The sequence below is a fragment of the Arvicola amphibius genome, chromosome 3 (assembly GCF_903992535.2).
Source record: "Arvicola amphibius chromosome 3, mArvAmp1.2, whole genome shotgun sequence".
In the NCBI taxonomy this organism is placed as follows: domain Eukaryota; kingdom Metazoa; phylum Chordata; class Mammalia; order Rodentia; family Cricetidae; genus Arvicola; species Arvicola amphibius.
Genome location: NC_052049.1, coordinates 133,818,332 through 133,843,068, shown reverse-complemented (window position 1 = coordinate 133,843,068; position 24,737 = coordinate 133,818,332). Strand labels below are relative to the sequence as shown.

Genomic DNA, 24,737 nt, shown 5'->3' with positions numbered 1-24,737 from the left:
CCGCTCTCTAGAAGGGGAGCTTCCAACCGAACAGGTGTCATATCGGGTTTTTTGGTTGTTTGGGTTTTTTTTGTTGTTTGTTTTTTTTTTTTTTTTAGACAAGGATTCTCTGTGGAACCCTGGTTGTCCTGGAACTCACTCTGTAGACCAGGCTGGCATCGAACCGTCTGCTTCTGCCTCCCTAGTGTTGGGATTAAAGACGTGAGCCACCACTGCCTGGTTCCAAGTTGTCAAAGCTTAACAATGAAACAACAGTAGTTATAAGCCAGATGCTGGGTGTGAGAATGTTAAATGGGCATCTTTTCTTTTTTTTTTAAGGGGCCAAGCTCATCTTTGCATCGTTCCAGTTTTAGTATGTGCTGCCGAAGCGAGCACTAAATGGGCATCTTAAGATGCAGAGTGGTGGTGGCTCACACTTTTAATCCCAGCACTCAGGAGGCAGAGAAAGGTGGATCTCTGTGAGTTCAAGGCCAGCCTGGTTTATGGAGCGAGTTCTGGAACAGGCTCCATAGCTGGAGTAAAACCCTGTCTCGAAAAAAACAAAACAGAGTAGTGATAGTTTTTTTTTTTTTTTTTGAAAGTGGAGTCACCTGCTCCTGCCACCACCCAGGGAGAAGGAGCCCAAGTGTGAGAGAACAGCACACTATCTGACACTGCCAGTCAACAACACACTTGAAGGCCAAATGGAGCTCTGTGGACGTATCATGGGCTGTTCTCTAGCCATTTAGGGGAGGACAGGGCACTTTTAATATAAGGGTGACTTCTTGCACCATTTTGCCTGGTGAACTAGGCTGTTAACACTGATGTATTCCACTTTTTATGCCTTCTGTTGTGATGTCATCAAACAGTAAAGGCCTTCAGTCATGTTTTGGGATTTCGTTATCTTCTCTCTCTCAACCCCCCACCCCCCACCCTCCACCTCCTCCATCCCCCCGGGATTCTCTGTTAACAGTTTTGGCTGCCTGGCTGTCCTGGAACTCGCTTTATAGATCAGGCTGGCCTTGAACTCGCCACCACCATCCCAGGACAGCCTGTGGCTATGTACAGTGAGTCTCCAAAAAAGTTAACCATTAACTTTTAAGTAACAAAGAAGTAGCTTACTCTTCTGATATAGTTCAGAGCTATGTAGAAAGACCCTGCCTCAAAAACAAAAGACCAGCCGGGGGTGGAGGGATAAGGGTGGTGGTGCACGCCTTTAATCCCAGCACTTGGGAAGCAGAGGCAGGCGGATATCAAGGCCAGCCTGGTCTAAAGAGTTAGTTCCAGGACAGCCAAGGCTACATAGAGAAACCCCGTCTCAAAACAAAATAAAACAAAACAAAAGGGAAAAAAGAGAAAACAAGAAAACCCAAAAGGCAAATCCGGCTGCTTGGCACTGCTGATGCAGAGTTCCGCACCACTGCCAACACCACTACTGTAGCTTCTGTCTGATGCAGTGGGGCTGGTTTATTGAGACAGGGTTCTCTGTGTAGCCCAGCTGTCCTGGAACTCACTCTGTAGACCAGCCAGGCCGCAAACTCAGATTCACCTGCCTTTGCCTTCACCGCCCAGCATCACAGTAGCGTTTATTAATCTTTCTGTTTTATCCAGGTGCCAAAACCTAAATTCCAGGATAAATCATAATTGTATGTGGCTGTGTTTGTCTCGTAGTCCATTTTTGGAGGATTTTTTATATATATTTAGAAACTGTCAATTTTTACTCTTAAAAATGGAAGTGATGCTTATAAGGGAAGAATAGTAAAATTATAGTACAAAAAACTTGATGAGACCCAGAACCATTACTATGGAAAGCAGGGACATCCGTTCCTTACTGCAGCTACCAGGCTGAAATATCTGCAAAATTCAATGTGTGGCCCCATCCTACCTCTGTCATATCAAGGAACTTCACATCCCTTATATCATGGGAAAACCCAAGTCTTCATGGGATTTAGACTATAAGTACAATGTGTGTTCCCTAGGGGAAAAGCTGGTGAAAACACTCTAAAGCCAAAAAAAGAAAAAAATGAGTACTTACAGATACTGTGATGTAAAGAACTTCAATAAGATTGAATGAATGAATGAATGTTATAAAAACTTGTAACATTTTGGAAGCATAAAGGATACTTAATTATGGACTCAGATGCAATTTTCATTTGAGTCTACCTCATGCCTGTGTCTTAGTTTTGCCCTATAATACAAAGTAATAATTTATATGTCAGTGAGGACACTGACTAATGATAAAACGTAAAATTTTCTTTATGTTTTGTACAGTCAAAAAACTAACAGACATCTAGCACCTATAGACAAAAGACCAATTCAGTACTTTAGAAAAAGTAAACACTATTAAGGCATTTTATTTAGCCTGGTACATGGCTGACATAGCATGCTACCTAAATAATTAGTTGTCTATATTCTTCTTCTAATATTTAAATCAGACTATCAATTCCATCTACTCACTGATGGTACTAAAAATGGTTCAAGATGGCAAAAGCCAGACACGTTATTAAGAGAATAGATCTGTTTTTATGCTATCAGCTGGGAAATCAATGTCATGCACTAGCTGAAAAGACTAAGAAAATAGACATGCCATCAAAATGTGGATTTTCAAGGTATTTTTCCATATCTGAAAACTACCTGGTCCAGTTTTTCTTAAATAAAAATTCTAATATTTCCAGAGAATGTGGGTAGAAAAAAGTAATACTAAAGAATGGAATGCCAATACTCAACTTTAAAGAATTTATTTTCTCATTTGTAGAGTAACATTATTGTAAAATCCACAGTTATTGCAACACCTGCATTGCTTAAAAGAATTCCTAAGAATTTTGTTAAAGCATATTTTTAAAAACAGAGCCAAAATAATGTACATTTTTATCTCTAAACATTGTGTCATTAAAGTCCATGTACTGTCTTCTGTATAAATCAATGTGATGTTACAATAATATACATGATCGGATTCTTATCTTAAAGGCTTTCTGACCATGTATGATATTCAAGATAGATTCAATGCCTTTAATGCAAGACTGCAGAAACTGTTATGACCCTAAACAAAACAAGGGAAAGCTGTATGTACAGGCAGGAGTCTGACAGCTTAGCTGTTTGCAGCATCCGCTTGGCGAGGCCATCCATCCTCCTCAACTCCAGAGTCATACTCCTCTTCAGAGGACTCTTTCGATGGAGCCCTGCAATGAAAAGCCATGTTTGTTTTCCAACAAATTGGAGGTGGATATGATTTCTAGACTCAGAATAGTAAAGGAATCTTCATAGCTAAATAGCCTCTCAAAACAGAAAACAAGAACTTTTTTGTTGTTTGTTGTCTGGTTTTTGTTTTTGAGACAAGGTTTCTCTGTATGTAGCTTTGGAGTCTGTCCTGGGTACAGCAGGCTGTCTTCAAAGAAGACAGCTAAGAAGAGCATTTTTAATATTAGGATTGTTTAGTGGTAAAATAAGGGAATTAAGTCATACAAGAGTTCATTGATTTCTCTAATCAAACTAGAGTGGAAATGCACTGCAACTTATGAACCAAATCCAGCCCACTGTTGCTTTGTAAACTGGGGTTTACTGGGATACTGACATGTTAATTCATTTATGTGTTGTGTATGGCTGCTTCTGTGCTGGGGGCAGTTTTGAGCAGTTGTATGGCTCTGAAGAATTTGAGAAAGTCTGCTAGAATATATAAAACAATAACGGTCAGGTCTGTTAACAGGTATGACACTGAGGGAAAATAAATTTTGTGAACAAAGGTTTGGTCATGTAAAAGCCATTAGAAAGAACTGAATGTGCTGGTACATACCAGCAACCTCAGCACTCAGGAGTTCAAGCCTATTCCTAGCTACTTAGTGACTTCAAGGCTAGGCTGTGTCCAAACAATAAACACATGGGGCAAGCCATGAAAGAAGTCATTCATCAATTAGAAAATTAGCATCAAATACCCAAAGTCAGGTTTTTGGTTTGTCTGTTTATTCTGTTTTTGTTGGTTGTTTGTTTGTTTTTTGAGACAAGATTTCTCTATGTAACCGTGGCTGTCTTGGAACTCATTCTGTAGACCAGGCTGGCCTCAAACCAAGAGATCTTCCTACATCTGCCTCCTTGGTTTTGTTTTGAGACAGTGTCTCATGATGAAATCCAGCTTAGCCTCAAATTCATAGTGTGGATGGTAGTAAAATGCTGGCATTGCAGGTATTCCCCTTCACACACAGAAGCATGGATACCTCTTTTGTATACTGCTTGTTGCAGAAAAAGGAGAGGTGGGGCTGGAGGAATAGCTGAGCGCTTAAGAGCACTGGCTGCTCTTCCACGGGTCTGGGTTCAATTCCCAGCATCCACATGGTGGCTCACAACCATAACTGTAGTGCCATGGAATCAGACGCCCTCTTCTGGTGCACAAATGTACAAATCAGACAAAGCACGCATGTACATAAAGTACATTTAAAAAAAAAAAGGTAGAGGCTAATTTTGAAGATCAGTTTTCAAAATGACTCACAAAATTGCTTTATATATAATTTTAGATTTTTCTTATAGAAAATTCACGAGATTATTAATTCCTTAAAAAATAAGTTACACAGGTTTTCAATGACAGAACAATAAACTCAAGCAGTAAGGACCTTAACTTTTAGCTCTATACTGGCGTGAGAGTATGTTTTACCGAATGTATCCTGGTTCCTTTTTTCCTTCTACTACTTCCTTGTCAACTTCCACACATACAATGTCAGAATTAGGAACTTCAAACATCGGTTCTAGTAACAGCTTTTCCTAAAGAGAAAAAAAAGTAATAAATTAGGAAGAAAATTGTATACAAAACATTTCAACTTTAATCAATGTAAAAGCCTTCATATTTGTTATATTAAAATAGCTTCTAATTACATTCAAGTCGTTTAATAAATAAGTCAGCTGCCTACTGTTCTGCCTATCTAGGCAACATGCACAAACAAAGCCTGTAGTTTTAGACTCAATGCTGCCTGGCATGCCTGGCCTTTCCTATGCCTGAGGCAGTCAACTCATAATCCTTACATTTTTTTTCCCCACAAGACGCGGCGTGGATTATATACACGCGCGCACCAGGTCGGCACAAGCAGCACACACAACACACGGGATTCGAACTCGTGGACACGCACACGCACCCGCACGCGCCCTACACGCTGAGCCACCACGCGGCTCGCTTCATAATCCTTCCTTTTATGTCAATCTTAAAATCACTTCTACCAAGTTCTTGATTTCAAACTCTGATTCAAATGAACACTTGCCTCAAGTACATCAGTAGACCTTAAGACGACTTTAGAAATCCAGTTTTTCCTATATGTAGGGGTGAAGGGAATTGCTGACACATCAAATTTTTCAGTCATGTCAACTAAATAACCTGTTCTTCCAATTTGGATGTTTATGTCTGTCCTCGGGAATACCGTAAACACCAAGACCTAGAGGGTAGACTGTCAAACTGCATGTGGTAAAAACATAGCTATACAACTGAAGTCACACTGAGATGAGTCTGTGACAAGAGTGAAATTCTTAACAGGGAAGATAATCCTGTCCTTGCTTTGGAAGAAGACAGTGAAATGGAATCCATGCTAGATCTGGGAAACAGGACAGAGAAGTTTATAAAGATAGGAACTGGGGGACGGTGGTGGCGCGTAATCCCAGCACTCAGGAGGCAGAGGCAGGCGGATCTCTGTGAGTTCAAGGCCAGCCTGGTCTACAAGCGCTAGTTCTGGGACAGGTACCAAAGCTACAGAGAAACTTTGTCTTAAAAAAAGAAAAAAGGAATCGGTTGTATCAGGTCTCTAAAACACAGCTCATAGCACACTGAAGCAGAGGAGCTAAAATGGAGATTTCAAAAAGTTGAGAAGGAGTGGTCAAAGGCTATTTGTAAAGCTGGACGCGGTACACGGAGTAAGCAGTTGTGATTCATGACACAGGAGTTCAAGGCCATACATGGCTGCCAGTTTGAGGCCAGCCTGGGAGGCCTTGCTCTCCACATGCACCTACAACAAGCCCTGTAGAATCTTTCACATTCTCCTAATGATTTTTTTTTTTTTTGAGATAGGTTGTCTTACAACTCATTATACAGACCATGCTGGCCTCAGATTCACAGAGCTCTGCCTACCTCTGTCCCCAAGTACTAGAAGAGGTATTACTACCATACCCAGCTGATTCATATTTTCTGTATTTCTTCAATCATAGTTTGTGTGTCCTTGCTTGGAAACACCTTAAACTTCAAGGCTTTAAGAGTACTTTTTGCTTACAATTTTGGGTTGATATTTTCTCTCTTTTTTGAGAGACTGTGTCATGGTGTCTACAATGGGGATTTCAATGGAAGTCTCATGCACATGTTTTATGTTCCGGTTTCAATCTAAGCAATGACTTAGATTCAATCAAAGCATCCTCAGTAACATTCAGTTCACATTACAGAGAGATAAAAGGTAAATGAAAACTTCACCTAGTCCTTGGCGATCTTTTCCTAATACAGTCACATATCATAACAGCCATTATTAATCTTCCCAGAATCAGAATTTTATAACTAAATAGAACTAATGCCTATTTCATAGATGAGTTCAAGAAAGTTAAGTAAACAGACTCAGAAAAAAGGCAAGAGATTGACAATACCCTGGCCTTGAACTCACTATATAACTGAGAATGCATGATTCTCCTGCCTTCACATCCTGAGTATTAGCTTTACAGATTTGACCCACCATATCCACCTATATGATGCTGGGACGACAACTGAGAGCTTCATGCATTTTAGCAAGCATTCTGCCTACTGAACTTTATCTCATGCCCAAATTAAGTGTGTGCATGCACACGTGTGTGCGTTGTCCTACTTCATGTATGCTAAATACATTTACAAAAAAAAAATTGAACCCAGTATTTCATGCATGCTAAATACATTCATATTATTTAGCCACACCTATCATCACAAAATACCTTTTTCTGGGAGGTGAAGCAAAATAAAATCTGTGACTACCCTATCCGTCCTCCACGAAAGAAAATCATAAAAAATAAAATCTTTAGGGCAGATCTCTATATACTACTTCCAAAAGAAACACAGGGAAGCTTAATAGCCTCAAGACTTGGACAAAGGGTATAGGGAGATCTCAGTGAATAAAGCACTTCTTTGCAAATATAAGGAACTAAGTTCAGATCCCCAACACCTACATAAAAGTTGAGTGGGTGTGGCAGCCTGTCTATACCATTAGGGCCTGAGATGCACAGAAAGCAGATTCCTAAGACAAGCTGGCCAGCTACACTATCCAAGCTGGCAAGATCTAGGTTCAGCAAAGAAAACAATTCTCAGTAAAGAAAATGCAGAGTGATTAAGGAAGACACCTGTAGGGGCATGGTGGTACATGCCTTTAATCCCAGCACTTGGGAGGAGAAGCAGGCACATCTTCGTGAGTTTGAGGCCAGCCTGGTCTACAAAGTGAATTTCAGGACAGTCAAAGCTACATAGTGAGACCTTGTCTCAATACCTACCTACCCCACCAAAGGGAAGATACCTAACATCAACCTCTGACATTCATGAATACGCATCTGCATACTGGGGAAACACACACGCACGCACACACACACACAAGCACGCTTGCTCACTCGCAACTGCAAAACAAAACATCAAATCAATAATAATCTGGGGGGGAGGGGTATTAATTTTATAACTCCAACTTACCATTATGGACCGAAGACCTCGTGCACCTGTTTTTCGTTCCAGTGCCAATCTAGCTATGGCTTTCAAAGCATCCTCAGTAACATTCAGTTCACACTACAGATGGATAAAAGAAAGATAAATGAAAACTTGAGCTAGTCCTTGGCGATCTTTTTCTAATACAGTCACATAATTGATCTACCAACTGTGGTGATCATTATTAATCTTCCAGATTCAGAGATTTTTATAAATAGAACAAATGACTATTCACAGATAAACAAGCTCCAGAAACTGAGATTCAGGAACGAGGCAAGAGATAGAGGCTAGGCTGGTGTAGTCTATCTGATAGACCTTCTTACCCTTTGCAAATTAGACGATCACTGTCACTTATGACCTCATTACAAATGGTCACTGCTCCCTCAATTTCTGCTTTTTACTGTAGTGATAAAGCCTGACTGGAGATAGGGCCTTGTCCTCTACCCTGAGCTATTCCCCCAGCCGTCTAACCGCATTTTAACAAGTGTAACATTATAACCCTGCATTTAAAAAAGGCAAAACTTCAGACAAGTCTGTCATTTCTCATGATGTTTTAGAATGTCATTTTCACTGGGCAGTGGTGACACATGATTTTAATCCTAGCACTCGGAAGGCAGAGGCAGGCAGATCTCTGAGTTTGAGGCCAGCCTGGTCTACAAAGTGAGTTCGAGGACAGACAGGGCAGTTAGACAGAGATGCCCTATCTCAAAAAACAACAAAACAGACCCCACCAAAACAAAAAACCATAGAATGTCATCCTCATTAAACTGTATTTAACAAAATAACCTATGGTAGTAGTATCACTATTATGAGTTACAAGTTTGCTCCTTGGGCTACATTTGGAGCTCAGTAGTAACGTGCTTACATGGAAATGGACAGAAAACTTCTATTTAGAGATGCTAAGTTCAGAAAGTTCAAAATATTTTTAATCTGGCTGGATAAGCTGGCTAAAGTGACCTCCGTGTTTGGATGTAAGAACTAATTAATTTACTTAGGCAAAACCTAGAACAATATATACATAGTCTGTGAGCAGCAACTCTGAAAGGACAGTTCTGTGCACGTGGCCTGCAGAGGCTGAGCTAGACTGACACTCTCTATCTTTGTATTTAATGCTTCACTGGTCATTTAATTCAGAAAAATAAAAACAACTCTCAAATGCTGGATGTAACACACTTGCCTTCCTACATCTATACTAAAAGTGAAGAACAGGCTGCTATTCCAGAGGAGCAAGGATCTCTTTTAATATATTGGGCTATTGTAACAGAATTCTGATATTAAAAAAAACATAAAGGAAAAATTAAAACTTTACCTTATCCATGCTAAATAAGGCCTGATATTGAGGAATAACTGCATTACGTGGCTCAGTGAGTATTTGTACAAGTGTCTTCTCATCTAGGCTATGCAGAGGAACCACGACAGGTAACCGTCCCACAAACTCAGGAATCATGCCAAATTCAATGAGATCTCTGGCTTCCACATGACGGAGTAACCGATCTTTTTCTTCAATATCTTGATGAGTATTAGATTCTCCACTTCGATTAGCAAGGTCCGCAGCAGCTGCAGCCCTTCTGCCCTTTCCCAGATTAGATGGTGTTCCAAATCCAAGATACTATCCAAGAAATGAGAGATTATAAACAGTAGACAGGTGTTACAAACGTGCTTTACGTCTGTAAGCCATATGTAACAGGGCCAGAGGTTAAGTGCTTTGACCAAAGCTTGCTTCTCTTTTTTTTTTTCTTTTTGGTTTTTCGAGACAAGGTTTCTCTGCAGCTTTTTTAGAGCCTGTCCTGGAACTAGCTCTTGTAGACCAGGCTGGCCTCGAACTCACAGAGATCCGCCTGCCTCTGCCTCCCGAGTGCTGGGATTAAAGGCGTGCGCCACCACCGCCCGGCCAAAGCTTGCTTCTCTAAGTAGCTAAGTCAAGTCTTAAATTTCCCATTAAACCCACAGCTAAATGAAATAACCTAAATCCCAATAGGTTAAAATTATGTGGCAAATCCTCTTTTGACATGTTAAAGAATCAATTTTAATATTGCATTTAATTCTACCTCTGTCTACCATCAAAACCTTTTTGCGCCGGGCGGTGGTGGCGCACGCCTTTAATCCCAGCACTCGGGAGGCAGAGGCAGGCGGATCTCTGTGAGTTCGAGACCAGCCTGGTCTACAAGAGCTAGCTCCAGGACAGGCTCTAAAGCTGCAAAGAAACCCTGTCTCGAAAAACCAAAAAAAAAAAAAAAAAAAAAAAAACCTTTTTGGAAGTCTGAAGAAGCACTACTATTAATATTACAAGGTCCCTGCCTTTGGTTACAGACACTCAAATACAAGCTTATCTGTTACTATGTTGCTGTGGGATAATGCTCTTGTACACTGTAAGGATCTGTCACTCATATTGGCTTAATAAAACACCGATTGGCCAGTAGTAGGCAAAAAGTACCGGTGGGGTAACCAGACTAGGAGAATTCTGGGACACAGAGACGCAGTAAATAGCCAGACATAGTCACCAGCCAGACTTAGAGGAAGCAAGAGTATGCCTTATTGAGAAAAGGTACCAAGCCACATGGTTAAGCATAGATAAAAGTAAAAACTAGTTAGTAACAAGCCTGGGCAATAGGCCAAACAGTTTATAATTAATATAACCCTCTGTGTGTTTACTTGGGACTGAACGGCTTTGGGACCCGGTGGGACAGAAACTTCCAACAATGTTTCTCACACACAAAGGAAATAAAGGATCCTCTGTTAACTTATGTAGAATTAAACAGCAAGAAATAAATAAACTGGCTAAAATAAGGAACTAACTGTATCCATGCTGAATGAGAAATGATTACATAACTGAGTACCTGGGACCAGAGTGCAGGCTATGCAACCATTACTTAAAACTAGCACAGGAACAGGAGAATTCTGGGAAGGAGAAAGCCCATTCCTCCCAGTCCTGTCCAGACACTGAAGAAGCAGGATGTGACCTGCCTTGCTGAAAAAGGTACTGAGCCATGTGGCTAACATATACTAGAATAACGGGCTAATATAAGTTATAAGAGCTAATACAAAGAATGAGCTAATGGGCCAATCAGTTTATAACTTAAAAAAAAACTAGCACAGTAAGAGTTCAAGGACAACTTAAAGCAAGAAAGTGCATCTACAATACACTCACTTAGGAATGTTATGTACAGTGCTGTAAAACACAAAAGCATCAAAACACAGGTATGTTCTGGGTTCCTTGCCACCCACCACGTTACCATGGCATTTTACTGTAACCCATCGACTACTTGGTGCTGGACGTACACCCTGAAATCCAAGCCCCATTAAAGTCATGGTGTATAAGAAAGTTATAAGAAACATCAATAAAACTCAGTAAATCACAATCCTTCTTCTCACTCCCTCTAAGTTCTACCTTCTATTTGGAAAAACCATTGGTGATTTATGATAAACTATACGGGCAATGAGACAAGCAGTTCGCTGGGCCCTAGTTCATTTGTTCTTCCTGCAGCTAATCTCAAATGGTATAATACTCCTTAGACAAAATATAAAATTAAACTCAGGGTTCCACTATGTCATCCAGGCTGATCCAGAACTTACTGAATAGATCAGGCTTGCCTTAAAACCACAATGATCTTCCGCTTTGGCTTCCCAAGTACCGGATAAAAAGCCAGCACCATCACAAATAGCTAACTGGTAAGTATTTGGGAACCTTATTACTTATTACTATAAATTCAAACCACTAGGGATATACATTAGAACTTTCTAAGAATCCAATGACTATTAACCAGTAGACACAAGAACTGAAGCCCGTGTCTGTCTTGTGAAACTTTACCATCTCATACAGAATTTCAAAGGAAAAGCTCAGAAATACTTACTTTTTCATTCTTCCTCCTGCTGATGATTCTGTCTAAGCCATTGAAAGCACCAGATGCCACAAACAGAACATTTGTTGTATCAACTTGAACTGTTTCTCCACGTAGTTTTCGAGAATTCTTTTCTGGGACATTGACTACTGTGCCTTCTAGAAGTTTCAATAAACCCTGATAATGAATGAATTATAGCATTACCATAAAAGACATTATTATACATCAAGAATAGGATTCAATGGGGGAAAATAATACATGTTTATGGCCAATGAGCATACCTAACAAAAACTCCCACATTTATAAAATAAAAACCAAAATAAAAATCAACTGCACTTATCACTTTGGTACTTCACGAATGAATTGCAATTCAGGAAACAACCATCTAAGGACGTTGAGTCTGATGGTAAAGCGCTTTCCCCACCCCACTCCCATCCTCATGTCACTATGTGGCCCAGGCTGGTCTCAGTGATCCTCTTGCCTCAGTCTCTCCAAGTGCTAGATTACAGGCAAGAGCCACCATTCCTAGCTTGATGGTAAACTCTTAATACAGACAGAATGGGGTTCTGAAAAATGGTGATAAAACAGGGCAAATATTCAAAAATGAAACAGTAGATCTTTCACATAAATCCTTTAATTCTAACTTAATTCTTTTACTTTTTTTTTTTTTTTTTTTTTTTTTTGGTTTTGTTTTTCGAGACAAGGTTTCTCAGTAGCTATGGAGCCAGTCCTGGAACTCGCTCCCAATTTTTTTTTCCTGATTTGGGATAAAGACTAAATTTAGACTTGTAAAAATTGAGTGTCGCTTTTTAAATCTTTGTTATTGAAGGCAAGTTCTAGATCATGGACAGAAAGATTTATATTTATTTATTATGTATACAGAGTTCTGCCTACATGTTTGCCTGTAAGTCAGAAGAGGGTATCAGATCCTATTAGAGATGATTTTGAGCCATCATCTGGTTGCTGGAATTTGAACTCAGAGCCTCTGGAAGAACAGTCAGTACTCTTAACTTCTGAGCCATCTTTCCAGCCCAAATTCTAACTTAATTCTATAGACAACTTTGTGAGTCTATTTTGAGATGGCTTCATAAAAAATTATCTATCATATTTGATAATTCTGTGTCTGTCAAAAAATTTGGTTTGTCACAGCTAATTGCCATTAGAGATTAAGCTTATCAAGGTGGCCAATAGATCACTGTGACTTTAATTATGATTCTACAAGAAATGAAATGTTATTTTATACCATCTTCTTTTTGAGATAGTGTCATTGAGTTCATCTCAAGCTTCCATGTTGACAATACTGACACCAAACTCCTGATCCTCCTTCCTGTTCCATGAAGGCACAAAGATTACAGATGTGTGTCAACAAATTTGCTTTCTTTTCTGTTGTCTCTCCTTCCCTCTATTTCTTTTGGCGCTAGGAACTGAATCCAGGTCCTTGAGCATACAAAGCAAGTCCTTTACCACTGAGCTATATCTCAGCTTTTATACTAATCATATAATTAAACAGGAAGATTAAGAAACATGGATGGGCTGTCATGTCTGGTCTTCAGTCTTCTAGAAATCTTTCAGAGGACCCTTGAAGAATAAAACTAAACAAAGACTAAGCTATTTTAAATTTCCTAAGAAATGGACTTTCTTATTTAAAACCATTAATAACGTCTTTTTAGGACCTGGCCTACTTTAAATGCCATGTGGAGCTTGGCGGCGCGTGCCTGTAACCCCGCATCCAGCAGGATGAAACAAGGGTACTGCTGCAAACTCAAGGGCAGCCTGGACCACACAGACCTGTCTCAAAACACACATTAAGTAAACAAAGTGCCATATGAAGTTTAGGGCGGGAGAAATAAAACAAAATCTAGTTGAATGTGAAACCAAACGTACAATACTTGGGAAGTTGATGTATTCCCTTCCTTTTAGTGGGCTTGAACAAAATATTCAACTGCTTACTTGCTGAACGCCTTCTCCACCTACATCCCGTAACTGATGAATGCCTGGCACACTGCCAATCTTATCTACTTCATCCAGAAAGACAATTCCTACAATTTAAGGAGGATTCTATTTACAATATGAAAAAGAAAGGCACAAGACAGTCTTAGCTTTAAAAGACCGGAGAGCTACAAAGCAAAGTTAGTCAATTTTTTTATACTTAACATGCAAAGGCTTGAATATACTATCTTTCTCATTCATCTTCTCATGCAACTATTATGGAATTCTATAGCATATATAGAGAATGATAAGCAAAATGCTAGCCTCTTATCTATTTAACTAATAATGAATTCCATTACTTTTTCCTTGGGAAGATAAGATGCAGCATGTAGGCATGAGTCATTTGCCAGAACTAGTAAATATTCTATTCTAGTCTATTCTTCCCTACCTTTATCCTGAAATACACACTTACTTATTTAGTGTGGGGATGTATGTGCATATGTGTATGGGAACACATGTATCACAGCACGTGTGGTGGTCAGGAGACAGCTTGCAGAGTTGGTTCTCTCCTTCCGCTATGTGGGCTTGAGGACTGAACTCAGGTCATCAGGCTTGCTGACAGTGCTGCTGTCTGCTGAGCCATCTCAATGACCTGTCTGTCACCTACAGCCTTGTCTTAGAGCAATTGTTTTCAACCTCCCTGATGCTGCAACCCTGTAATACAGTTCTTCATGTTGTGGTCACCCCACAACACGAGGAGTAAGAATAAGAAAGCTGATGGGAATATTAAGACCTGAAAGGATAATAACAGCCTGATTTCACCCTACAAGCTATCTTTGTAGCCATAAGACAAAGTAGACAAGCATATGAGAATGTGTAACATCTGGTACTTTCCAATAATTAGAAATATTAGTTAGCCCTTGATTCAAAATGAGAATTATACTACTCCTTAATATTAAACTGCTTTCTAAAGACTCTTCGATAAGCTACACTTACAACATACCTTGTTGTGCTTTCTCTACATTGTAATTAGCATCTTGGAGCAATTTGGCGATCACAGATTCAATATCTTCACCTACATATCCAGCCTGAGTCAAAGTCGTGCAGTCACAGATAGCAAAAGGAACATCGAGGCATTTAGCTAAAGTTTGTGCCAGCAGGGTTTTACCTACAAACAAAAATAGTAACTAAAACATACACTGTCTTACAATTTTTCTACAAAAATAGTAACTAAAACATACACTGTTTTACAATTTTTCTACAGAAATAAGCTTAAGTATGTAATGAAACTTGAAACATTAACTCCTATATCTGTTCTCTACTATATTCATATCTTATTAATTTTAATGTTCCAATTTAGAGATTGATATAATTAATATATTAATTGAAGAGTTAGGAATTAGAACAAAGGGCCACACCAATATCTCCAAGTCAGTTTTAGGTCTAAACAGTGAACACTAACGATGTAGCCAAAACAAGCTAAGATTTTGTTTTGTGAGACAGGTTCTCATACTGCAAACCATGCTGGCCTCACACTTGAGGCAATCCTCTAGCATCAGCCTCTCAACTGCTCTGCTTACAGGCAGGCCTAAGAGGCAGAATTCACTAGTTACCAGGTACAGGTTATAGTATCATTCTGTATTTTTAACAAATGAGTAATAAAGTTTCCAAAAATGTTATTTACCTGACCCAGTTGGTCCAAGCAGCAAAATATTACTTTTTTCAAGTTTTATGTCATCATGAGAAGAATCCAATACTTCACCTCCTCGTTTTTCCTGAGGCATTTGCTGGTTAACCTGTTGCTGCATAGACGCTCCTAGGGCGTTGCCATGTGGGCTAATTCCAGCAATCTGAAGCAACTCTGGGGAGAAACAAAGGGATTACTAGAGCTGTCTCTGAATTAACTTGGAAAGTGTTCCATATAATCCTACATCCAAAAACAAGCCACTTTTAAAGAAACAACTCCAATAGTTCAGTCCTGCTTTACCTAAGAGAACTTCAGACTGACTAGTGACAAATGTTACGTACATGATTACAATCAATGAGCTTCAGAAGGAACTGGAAGACAATGCTCATCCTTACAATAATGTGTAAACATGATTTTCAGAGACAATGCAACAGAACAGTGCTACAGCTGCCAGCCTTCCTTTGCTACTAAAGAGCTGCATAATCTTACACAAATTAGTTTCTGATTCTGTTTTCTATCTATAAAACACCATTATTATCTGTCCTATTAACATCAAATACATAGTTGGATGTTAAGAGGATACAGCATAATTTATTTAAAAAGTAAGATCTATCTGTCTGTCTTATTTTCTGTAAATGAAAAGCTAGACTATAAAGAAAATCAAAACCAGTAAGACCAGTATGGGAGAAAGCTGGCAGATCTTTTGTGAGTTCAAGGGAAGTAGGAACTACATAGTGAGTTCCATGCCAGAGTTACATGGGGAGAGAAGAAAGAACAAAGAAAGGAGGAGGAAGAGGAGGAATAGGGAATTAGAAAACTTGGGTCCTAGACTCAGCTTGGCTCCAAGCCTCCTGCTTATGTAATCACGGAAAGTTGCCCAACTTCCCTGGACATGCTTCCACTGTGACACAGACCTTCTCCAGACTCATCTCGCTACAAAAATGCTTCTTTTAGTATAGCAGGAAGCCAAGTGTCATCAATCTCAGTATCAATAACCTTATCTGAATAACTGACTTTTACTGGGTATCAACAGGATCTTTCTGGGCCCTTCAATAGACTAAATATTTTGCTACATAATATCACAGGGTAAGTATTAGTTTACAAAAATGAATGTTTATTCTCTTGACTAGGAGAAAAAACTCAAGATTTTTTTTTTTTTTTTTTGCTTTTTTTTTGAGACAAGGTTTCTCTGTAGCTTTGGTACCTGTCCTTGGAACTAGCTCTTGTAGACCAGGCTGGCCTCAAACTCACAGAGATCCACCTGCCTCTGCCGCCCAAGTGCTGGGATTAAAGGTGTGCGCTACCACCATCCGGCAAAACCCAGATTCTTAGTGCTGTCTAGTGACCATGTTTAACAAGTCAATGGCTAGAATAATAGTTCAGCAGTCATATCAATTATTTGTCCTATTCTATCAACATCACCTTGAAAAATATCATTATGCTTAAGACAAAAGGTTATTCTAGTCCTTAAGATTATTAGTGCAAGCCAAGCATGGGTGGTGCACACCTTTTATCCCAGTAATTGGGAGGCAGAGACAGGCAGATCTCTGTGAGTTAGAAGCCAGCATGATCTACAAAGTATTCCAGGACAGGCTCCAAAGGTGTAGAGAATCCTGTCTTGAAAAAAACAAAAAAACAAAAACAACTAACTCCCCCCAAAAAATAAAATACTAGTGCAATATATACAAAACTTGAATTGCAAAACCTGCGAGTTAGTAATTCACAATATTATTCACATTAGGCAAGAAGAAAGCATACTCTTCCATTTGAGTTTAGCTATTATTGGTAAAAATTTTTTGTTTCTAGAAAATCCACTTAGGAACTGTGATGATAAAGAAAAGGGCTTGACTTTGATTTAGCTCCGCCCAATGGAGAAAAATGACTTAAATAAAGAATTTCTTAAAAATCACAAGACATAAATAATGGGGGGGCAGGAGATGGTTCAGCAGAGAAAAGCACTACAGCTGAATAACAAGGACAGGCTTGAGTTCCATCTCTGGAACCCAAGCAAAATCTATCACCTTTATTGAGAGATGCACAGCTGGCCTAGAATACACAGGGCAGCAGTGGAAACAAGAAAGCTGCTGCTTCAACAGAGTGGATCTTCTGGAAGTTGTCCTCTGATTGCCATACATGCTGTGTTGGTCCACACACACAATAAAACAAACAAATGACTAAATTAATTGGTAAAGATAATGTCTATTATTCTAGGAGAATGTACCCTAGATTATACTTTGTGATGAGTCTTCTTTCAGTTAGTCCTTCATTCCTGCTACGTCTCACTGTGAAGCTGTTCCCTACAATGAGAGCTATGCGCAGAGAGGTTAGCGTGATGGTCTGTGGCACGGAGATCAACAGGCGTGTGTGTGTCAATGGGTAAATAGCTTTATTTTTGTCCTCCAGTTTTCTCATCTATAAATACAAGTAAAAATGCAAGCTTATCCCTTGCATGTTTTGGGAAAGATTAACTGACCACAAACAAAACAGCACAGTGTCTGTAAGATAAGCCTTATTATTATAGAAGCACTTGCTCTTTTTAATGCTATTTTCCAATAGTTTAATTATTCACACAAAGACTAGACCTATAGCTCAGTGACAGAGCACTTGTTTAGTGTGCATGAGGCCCCAGGTTCAATCTTTAGTACCTGTTGGGGGAATATTATTTTTAGGTTATTTTTAGGTGTGACTTTTGTTTACACTGCATCTTTTTTTGTTGTTGTTGTTGTTGCTGTTGTTTTTGAAACAAGGTTTCTTTTTAGCTTTGGTGCCAGCCTCTTGTAGATCAGGCTGGCCTCGAACTCACAGAGACCTCCCTGCCTCTGCCTCCTGAGTGCTAGGATCAAAGCGTACTCCATCACCACCCGGCTTACACTGTGTGCTTTAACTCTGAATTTGCTTAACTCTGTGTTACTGTGTCTGTCTAAATCACTTGACTGTCCTAAAAAAGAGTCAATAGTGAGGTAGGAAGAAGATAGGTGGGACTGGCAGACATTAAGTATAAATAGAGGGAGAATCAGCAGCAACAAGAGACTGAGAGAGAACACTAGGGGCCAGCCACCCAGCTACAAAGCAAGCCATGCAAAAGAATATGGTATACAAAAATAGAGAAAGATAAAAGCCCAGAGGGAAAAGGTAGACGGGCTAATTTAATATAGTCAAACAAGTCAAGCTAAGGCTGGGCATTCATAATTAATAAGCCTCTGTGTGTGATTTATTTGGGAGTTGGGTGGTGGGTCCCTTCAAAAGAATTAAAAGAATAAAACATATCACAATAAGTACCACTAGGAAAAATATTATTCATACAGTATATTCAAGCTAAGGACTGTATCTGGCACTTGATGATTTAAGAAACAATATTATAGCCGGTCAGTGGTGCTGCACACCTTTAATCCCAGCACTCTGGAGGCAGAGGCAGGAGGATCTCTGAGTTTGAGGTCCGTCTGGTCTACAGAGTGAGTCCTGGGATTACAAGCATGTGCCATCATACTTTGTTTAGATCTTACATTCTTATATACAACCTAATTACAGTGCACCAACTGTATTTGTTACTTTTTGTTTTGCCTGCATGTTGTCTGTGTACCACTTGCCTGTGTAGTGCCTGTGGAAACTAAAAAGGTCAACACTCTACAATTCCATTCTTTTTTTTTTTTCTTTCTTTTTTTGGTTTTTCGAGACAGGGTTTCTCTGCGACTTTGGAGCCTGTCCTGGAGCTAGCTCTTGTAGACCAGGCTGGTCTCGAACTCACAGAGATCCGCCTGCCTCTGCCTCCCGAGTGCTGGGATTAAAGGCGTGCGCCACCACTGCCCGGCTACAATTCCATTCTTGACTATACAACTAAATCCTGTATCAAGCACACACATGCACTCATTCACAGGAGACAGTATCATTTTCTCTTAAAAATTTTTAAATTTAGCTGGACAATGGTGGCATGCGCCTTTAATCCCAACACTCAGAAGGCAGGCAAATCTGAGTTGGAGGCCAGCATAGTCACAAGAGTCAGTTTCAGGTCAGCCAGGGATATAGAAAAACAAAAAACTGTCTTGAAAAACAAAAAGAAAAATGAAAAAAAATTTAATTAAACATATTTCTCTTGATTTTTCATTAGCTTGGCTAGAAGACAACTGAGAGTCAATTCTCTCTACCAGATGGAACCAAGAGACCAAACTCAGGTCAGTAAGCAGGCACATTAAGTGTCTTTATTCATTTGACCCTCTTGCTAGTTCACCAAAGATAAGGGTCTAGGGAGATGGCTCAGTAGTTAAGAGTATACACTACTCTTGGAAAGGACCTGTGTTTGGTTCCTAGCACCCACAATGGGCAGTTCACAACCACCTGGAATTCTAGCTCCAGGATCTAACACCTCTGGCTTTTATGGATTCTTGCAATGTTGTGAAATATTACTTTAACTGGGAAAAGATGTGTTACATTTGTTTATGCTGCAGAATATTACTTTAACTGTGTAAGGATGTATTATATTTGTTTATTCTGCATTTGTTTAAAGATGTAAAAATGTGTGTTTAATTATGAAAAGACGTGTTGCATTTGTTTCACCTTGGCTGCCTAAGGCACATGATTGGTCTCGTAAAAGGAAGGCAGATAAAGGATAAGGATAAGCCAGGCTGGTGGGCAGAGAGAATAAATAGGAGGAAAAAAAATCTAGGCTGGAGAGGAAGAATGAGAAGAAAGGAGGGAATAAGGGAGATGCCCAGAGCCAGCCAGGTAGTCACCAACCAGACAGACATGAGAAGCAATGAAAGTAAGAAGAAAGGTAAAAGGCCCCAAAGCAAACGTAGATATAGAGAAACAGGTTAAGTTAAAATACCTAGCCTGAAATGAGCCTAAGCAAGGTCCAGCATTCATAACTAATAAGTCTCCATGTTGTGATTTGGGAATTGGTTGACCAAAAAGAAAAAGCCTGGTACAATCTGCTCTCATCTGTACTTACCCACATACAGAAACATACAAGTGAACAAAAAAAAAAAAAAAAAAAAAAAAAAAAGAAAAAGAAAACAAAAAATGGCGGGGGGGGATACAAGTGTATACAAAAATAAAATAAACCGTTAAATACATCGCTACTGAGATGCTTCACTGAGGCAAATCTCAGAAAGACTAAGGAGTACAGAAAGGACCTGGGGAGGTGACTTACTTGTAAATCTGTACTCATCCTCCCGTCTTCTTATTTCTAACTCTAAGAAAGGAGATAAAAAGGGCAACATGAAGCGTTATATATTGTTTAGCTTGGGGCAGTCAAAACTGAATATCTACTTCCTGCCTTGTTCCAAATTCATTTACAGGATGTATTTGCTGCCTTTACCTTTTCATATTACAAACAATTTCTATGCAACATCCTTTCTATTTTAAACAAAACAAAATCAAGCTTAATGATGGTTGCCCAGTTACTAATAGGCACAAAAGTAGAATTTAAAAATTAATATCTATTTTAAGAGAATAATAATTTAAGTATCATGAGAGTTGAAGTTCTTCATAATATAAAAGTTAAATCTTTTGCTCTTCCAACACCTCACACAATTTAGATATTAATGTAATCACTGGAAAGAATCAGAAAACAGTTGCTGCATGACTAGACTGCACTCTTTGGACCTTATAAAAATGAAGGTCCTAAGTCTACTGCAGGCGTGACTACTGCTTTCTAAAAAAAAAAAAAAAAAGGTCAACTTATATTACCACATAACTATTTTGCAATAAGCACACCAGGTGAACAGTGTCTTCATTAAATCAGTTATATATTTAGTACCTACTAAAAAGCACTTAGCAGAAATGCGCCAGGCAGTAGTGGTAACATGCCTTTATTCCCAATACTCAGGGAGGCAGAGGTAAGCAGATGTTTGTGCTTTGAGGCCAACCTGGTCTACAGAGTGAGTCCCAGCCCAGAGTATGCCAAGAAACCCTATCATGAAAAAAAAAGAAAAACAAAAACAACCCATCACCCCCCTGCAAAAAAACAAAACAAAACATAAAATGCTGGATTATCGACCTAGATCAGAAACCAGGACTCCTCAACAACATAATAAAAACCTAAATATTTACATTTTAACTGAAATGTAATTTATATTAAAAACATTTTACTACTCTACTGTCCACAGTAAATTGAGATGGCATATTACGATGATACATGTTAGAATCTCAGCTAAATATGAGTTACACCGAGAATCACTTAGAAATTTGCCCTCTACCTCACGTTCTATAGCTGGGGTCCAAGAAAGAGAGTGCAATGCTGCGTTAACTTTTCATCTCCATGAAGCTTGGACTTAGGCAAATGAAATCCTGTATCTTGAACCCAAAAAGAAAAACTAGAGTTGTCTAGAGCATTGCGGTGCTCTGTCCAAGGTAATCTCAAGGATTCAAGACACTAGATCTCTACTCCAACAGACTTTGCTGGTTTTTGGGGTGCTGGCGACCAAAGGCAGAGGCCTATGAGTGCCAGGCAGGTACTCCACACCCAAGTTTCTCACACATCTAAATACACCCTCAAGAAACACATTTTACTTTGTGACTCCAAGTTTTAAGAAACAATACTTACCTGAACTAAAAGTGTACTCTGGCATTTCTTATTCTCACTTACTTAAAAGAAATTAATGCCACTAGAAACCCACCAAAATGATTTCATTATCTAAGGAATAATTTAATATGTTGTACTACTGTAAATGACTTTCAGATAAAAGAGTTACAAATAAAGATTAAGCATGGTAATCTATATTTTGATCAATTACCAAAAACACTGACCTCTAGGTGTTAATGATGTCTGCTTCTCAACCTCTGCTTGCTGTCTCAGATTAGCTGGAATATTATTATATATTCTCTTATAATGATTATACACGGCAACTGAAAGTACTTTCTTAGCAAACGACTGGCCAACAACATACTTGTCGAGGTAGTTATAAATCTGAAAAATGATTAGGTATGAACAATTCACATGAGCTATCATAAAAACAAACACATTACAGAACTACATACTAAACAAATTTGCTTAGAATTTCAAATTTGAAAGATTCCCATTAAAAATGAAGTGTCTGGGGCTAGAGAGATGGCTCAGTGGTTAAAAGTGCTTGCTGCTCTTGCAGAGGATTGGAGTTTAGTTCCCAGCCCCTAATCAGCCAGCTTGTAACTACCTCCAAGGAATCTGACACCCTCTTCTGATCTCAGAAGGCACACGTGCATGCACATGCATACACACATACACATTGCTAGACAATTTTTTTTAAAAAAAGTAATCTTGAGAAAGGATATTCATTTACCTGAATAGCAACTTAAAAGGTTTGTTCTTTTTTTTTTTTTTTTGTGGGGGGAGAGAAGTACTGGGAATCAAACCCAGGAAGACTTGGATGTGGCCTTATATGTTCTACCACTGAGACACACAACTCAGTTTTGTTAATAAAAATTAAAGTTCTGGTTCATACTTCATATTACCAACTGTTTGGAACCAGACATCAATCTCTTGAGTTTTTAGTGAAGAACTGTTGAACTGCATGTCTGAAATCCTATTATGTGGTAGGTAGAGGCAGGAGAATCTCAAATTCAAGGACAGACTGAGTGACATAGTAACACCTTATCTCTATAATAACCACATGCATGCACACACATATGCAAACACAAGCATACACACAATCTATTAATATTGACGAACTCCAGAAAAGTTAAATCACTATTTCTAGAACTTTGACTCAGATGTACAAAATCTACCAATTAGTAAACATATAAAACTATTACATTATTTTTGTGTGACCATTACTTTGGCCTTAAATTAATTTTTCAGATGCTCCTTTCAAGTTATATCTCTGCATTACTAAATTTGCCATAATCTACATGGAAACAGACATACATGAATGCCCTAAACATAGCAGAATACAATGAGGCAGAGAGTGAGGAGTAGTGTTAATTGTGCAGAGCATGGAAAGATGGCTAGAACATAGAACACAGGGCCAAGAAGTAAGAGCTCCTGGGTTCTCAAAGAGTACACACCATGTATTCAAAGGAACCAGTGAACACTCTGTCATATTTCACAGGGCCAAATCAGTGTCTTAAATTTCTAGAAAGCATTCATACCATCAAAACTATAGTACCACATGTAAGATAGCCCTGAAAGTGAACTTCTGAGCCACACACACACACTATGAGCTCATGTATGTGCACATTTACATACACACACCAGTTAAATAAAAAATAAAAAAATTCATAGAGCTAGGCACAGTATATATGGCCATAATACTAGCATTTTAAGGTGAAGGCTACAGGACCAGAAGCTCATCTTCAACTACATAGGGAGTTCAAGGTTAACCTGGGCTACATGGAATATGGGTCTCAAAACAAAAACAACCAAAAAAGGTAAAAACCTTATAAACTTATTTAGATAGTGTTGGGATTTAACATAAACAGAAGAGCGAAGCAATGGAATGTCTTCAGGATAAAGACATTGTCTCTAAGATTGGGAAAAGGTGTCTACCTTTTTGGGCGGCGGAGGTGGCTTCTGCTGGAATGCCAACTTCACGGCTTCAGCTGCCGACTCTGGTTCTTTAACTATGCTTTTCTTTGAGTCTGCTTCTGACAGCACAACGAAAAAGTGATGACATTTTTCACACTTGACGAACCGGGTGGAAGCTTAAAATGGAAGGTCAAGAGAGAAAATACAGATCATCTTAAAATCTTGCTGAATGTGTGGCTCCGGGACCAGTGCCTTGGCTGGTTGACATTTTGCCCAATGGGTGTGGCGGCATGTGGCTGTAATCTCAGCACAAATTGAGCAAGACCGAAAATTCAAGGTCATACTGAGCACACAGCCACAGTCCATCTTAAGCTAGAAAGTAAGGCCCTTATCAAAACACAAAAACAACAACAAAACTGGGCAAGCAAGATGGCTAATAGGTTAAGTTTGCACTTCTAAGCCTAAATCCAATTGTTAGAACCCACATGGTAGGAAGGAACCGACTGTCAAAGACATGCTCTGGTCTCTAGACATGCACACACTTAAAAGAAATGTATTAAATACAAACTATTTTATTGATTTCCACTAGGTTTTTTTCCTGATCTAATATTCATTAAGAGAGTTGGTTGCAATTCAACTGTTCATTTACTAGAGATAATTTTTTAGAGATAATTTTTAAAACTAGTCTGATTAGAGATAATTTTAAAACTAGTTTGATCACATGGACTATTTACTGAAAGACTTGAACTGTGACAAGAATATAAGCAGATTTTCTCTATTTTTTTAAATGAAAAATTTCAATACTTCAGTTGAGATAAAACAATTTTAACCATTGAAAATATAAGAGATACATTTTTCCCCCTCAGACAGGATTTCTCTGTGTAGCCCTGGCTGTCCTGGAATTTTCTCTGTTGATCAGGCTGGCCTTGAACTCAGAGACTGCCTCCCCCCAATGCTGGGATTAAAGGTGTGAGCTACCACCAACCGGCAAGAAGATACATTATACATTCATTAGCTATCTTGCACATATGAACATCTCTAAAACTTTCACTTAGTAAATATGTAAATTTGCCGGGTATGGTGGCGCTCGCCTTTAATCCCAGCACTCAGGAGGCAGAAACAGACAGATCTCTGTGAGTCCAAGGCCAGCTTGGTCTACAAGCGCTAGTTCCAGGACAGGCAAGACTGTTACACAAA

At 39.1% G+C, this 24,737-nt stretch overlaps 1 protein-coding gene across 2 annotated transcripts in view; it reads right to left on the bottom strand.

The window, feature by feature from the left end:
- Nucleotides 1-2,701: 2,701 nt before the first annotated feature.
- The window catches only part of Clpx (caseinolytic mitochondrial matrix peptidase chaperone subunit X), a 39,352-nt gene continuing 17,316 nt past the window's right edge, over nucleotides 2,702-24,737 (bottom strand). The window contains exons 4-14 of one of the 2 annotated variants that reach the window (XM_038321738.1): nucleotides 23,562-23,716; nucleotides 21,845-22,004; nucleotides 20,247-20,288; nucleotides 15,098-15,274; nucleotides 14,417-14,581; nucleotides 13,435-13,523; nucleotides 11,497-11,661; nucleotides 8,955-9,254; nucleotides 7,634-7,726; nucleotides 4,622-4,728; nucleotides 2,702-3,158 (exon numbers count right to left, since the gene is read on the bottom strand). In XM_038321738.1, the coding sequence (XP_038177666.1) occupies nucleotides 3,068-3,158; nucleotides 4,622-4,728; nucleotides 7,634-7,726; nucleotides 8,955-9,254; nucleotides 11,497-11,661; nucleotides 13,435-13,523; nucleotides 14,417-14,581; nucleotides 15,098-15,274; nucleotides 20,247-20,288; nucleotides 21,845-22,004; nucleotides 23,562-23,716 (1,544 nt within the window). In that variant the 3' untranslated portion in view covers nucleotides 2,702-3,067. The remainder of the gene's footprint in view (nucleotides 3,159-4,621; nucleotides 4,729-7,633; nucleotides 7,727-8,954; nucleotides 9,255-11,496; nucleotides 11,662-13,434; nucleotides 13,524-14,416; nucleotides 14,582-15,097; nucleotides 15,275-20,246; nucleotides 20,289-21,844; nucleotides 22,005-23,561; nucleotides 23,717-24,737) is intronic. The other variant, XM_038321739.1, reaches the window with a different exon arrangement.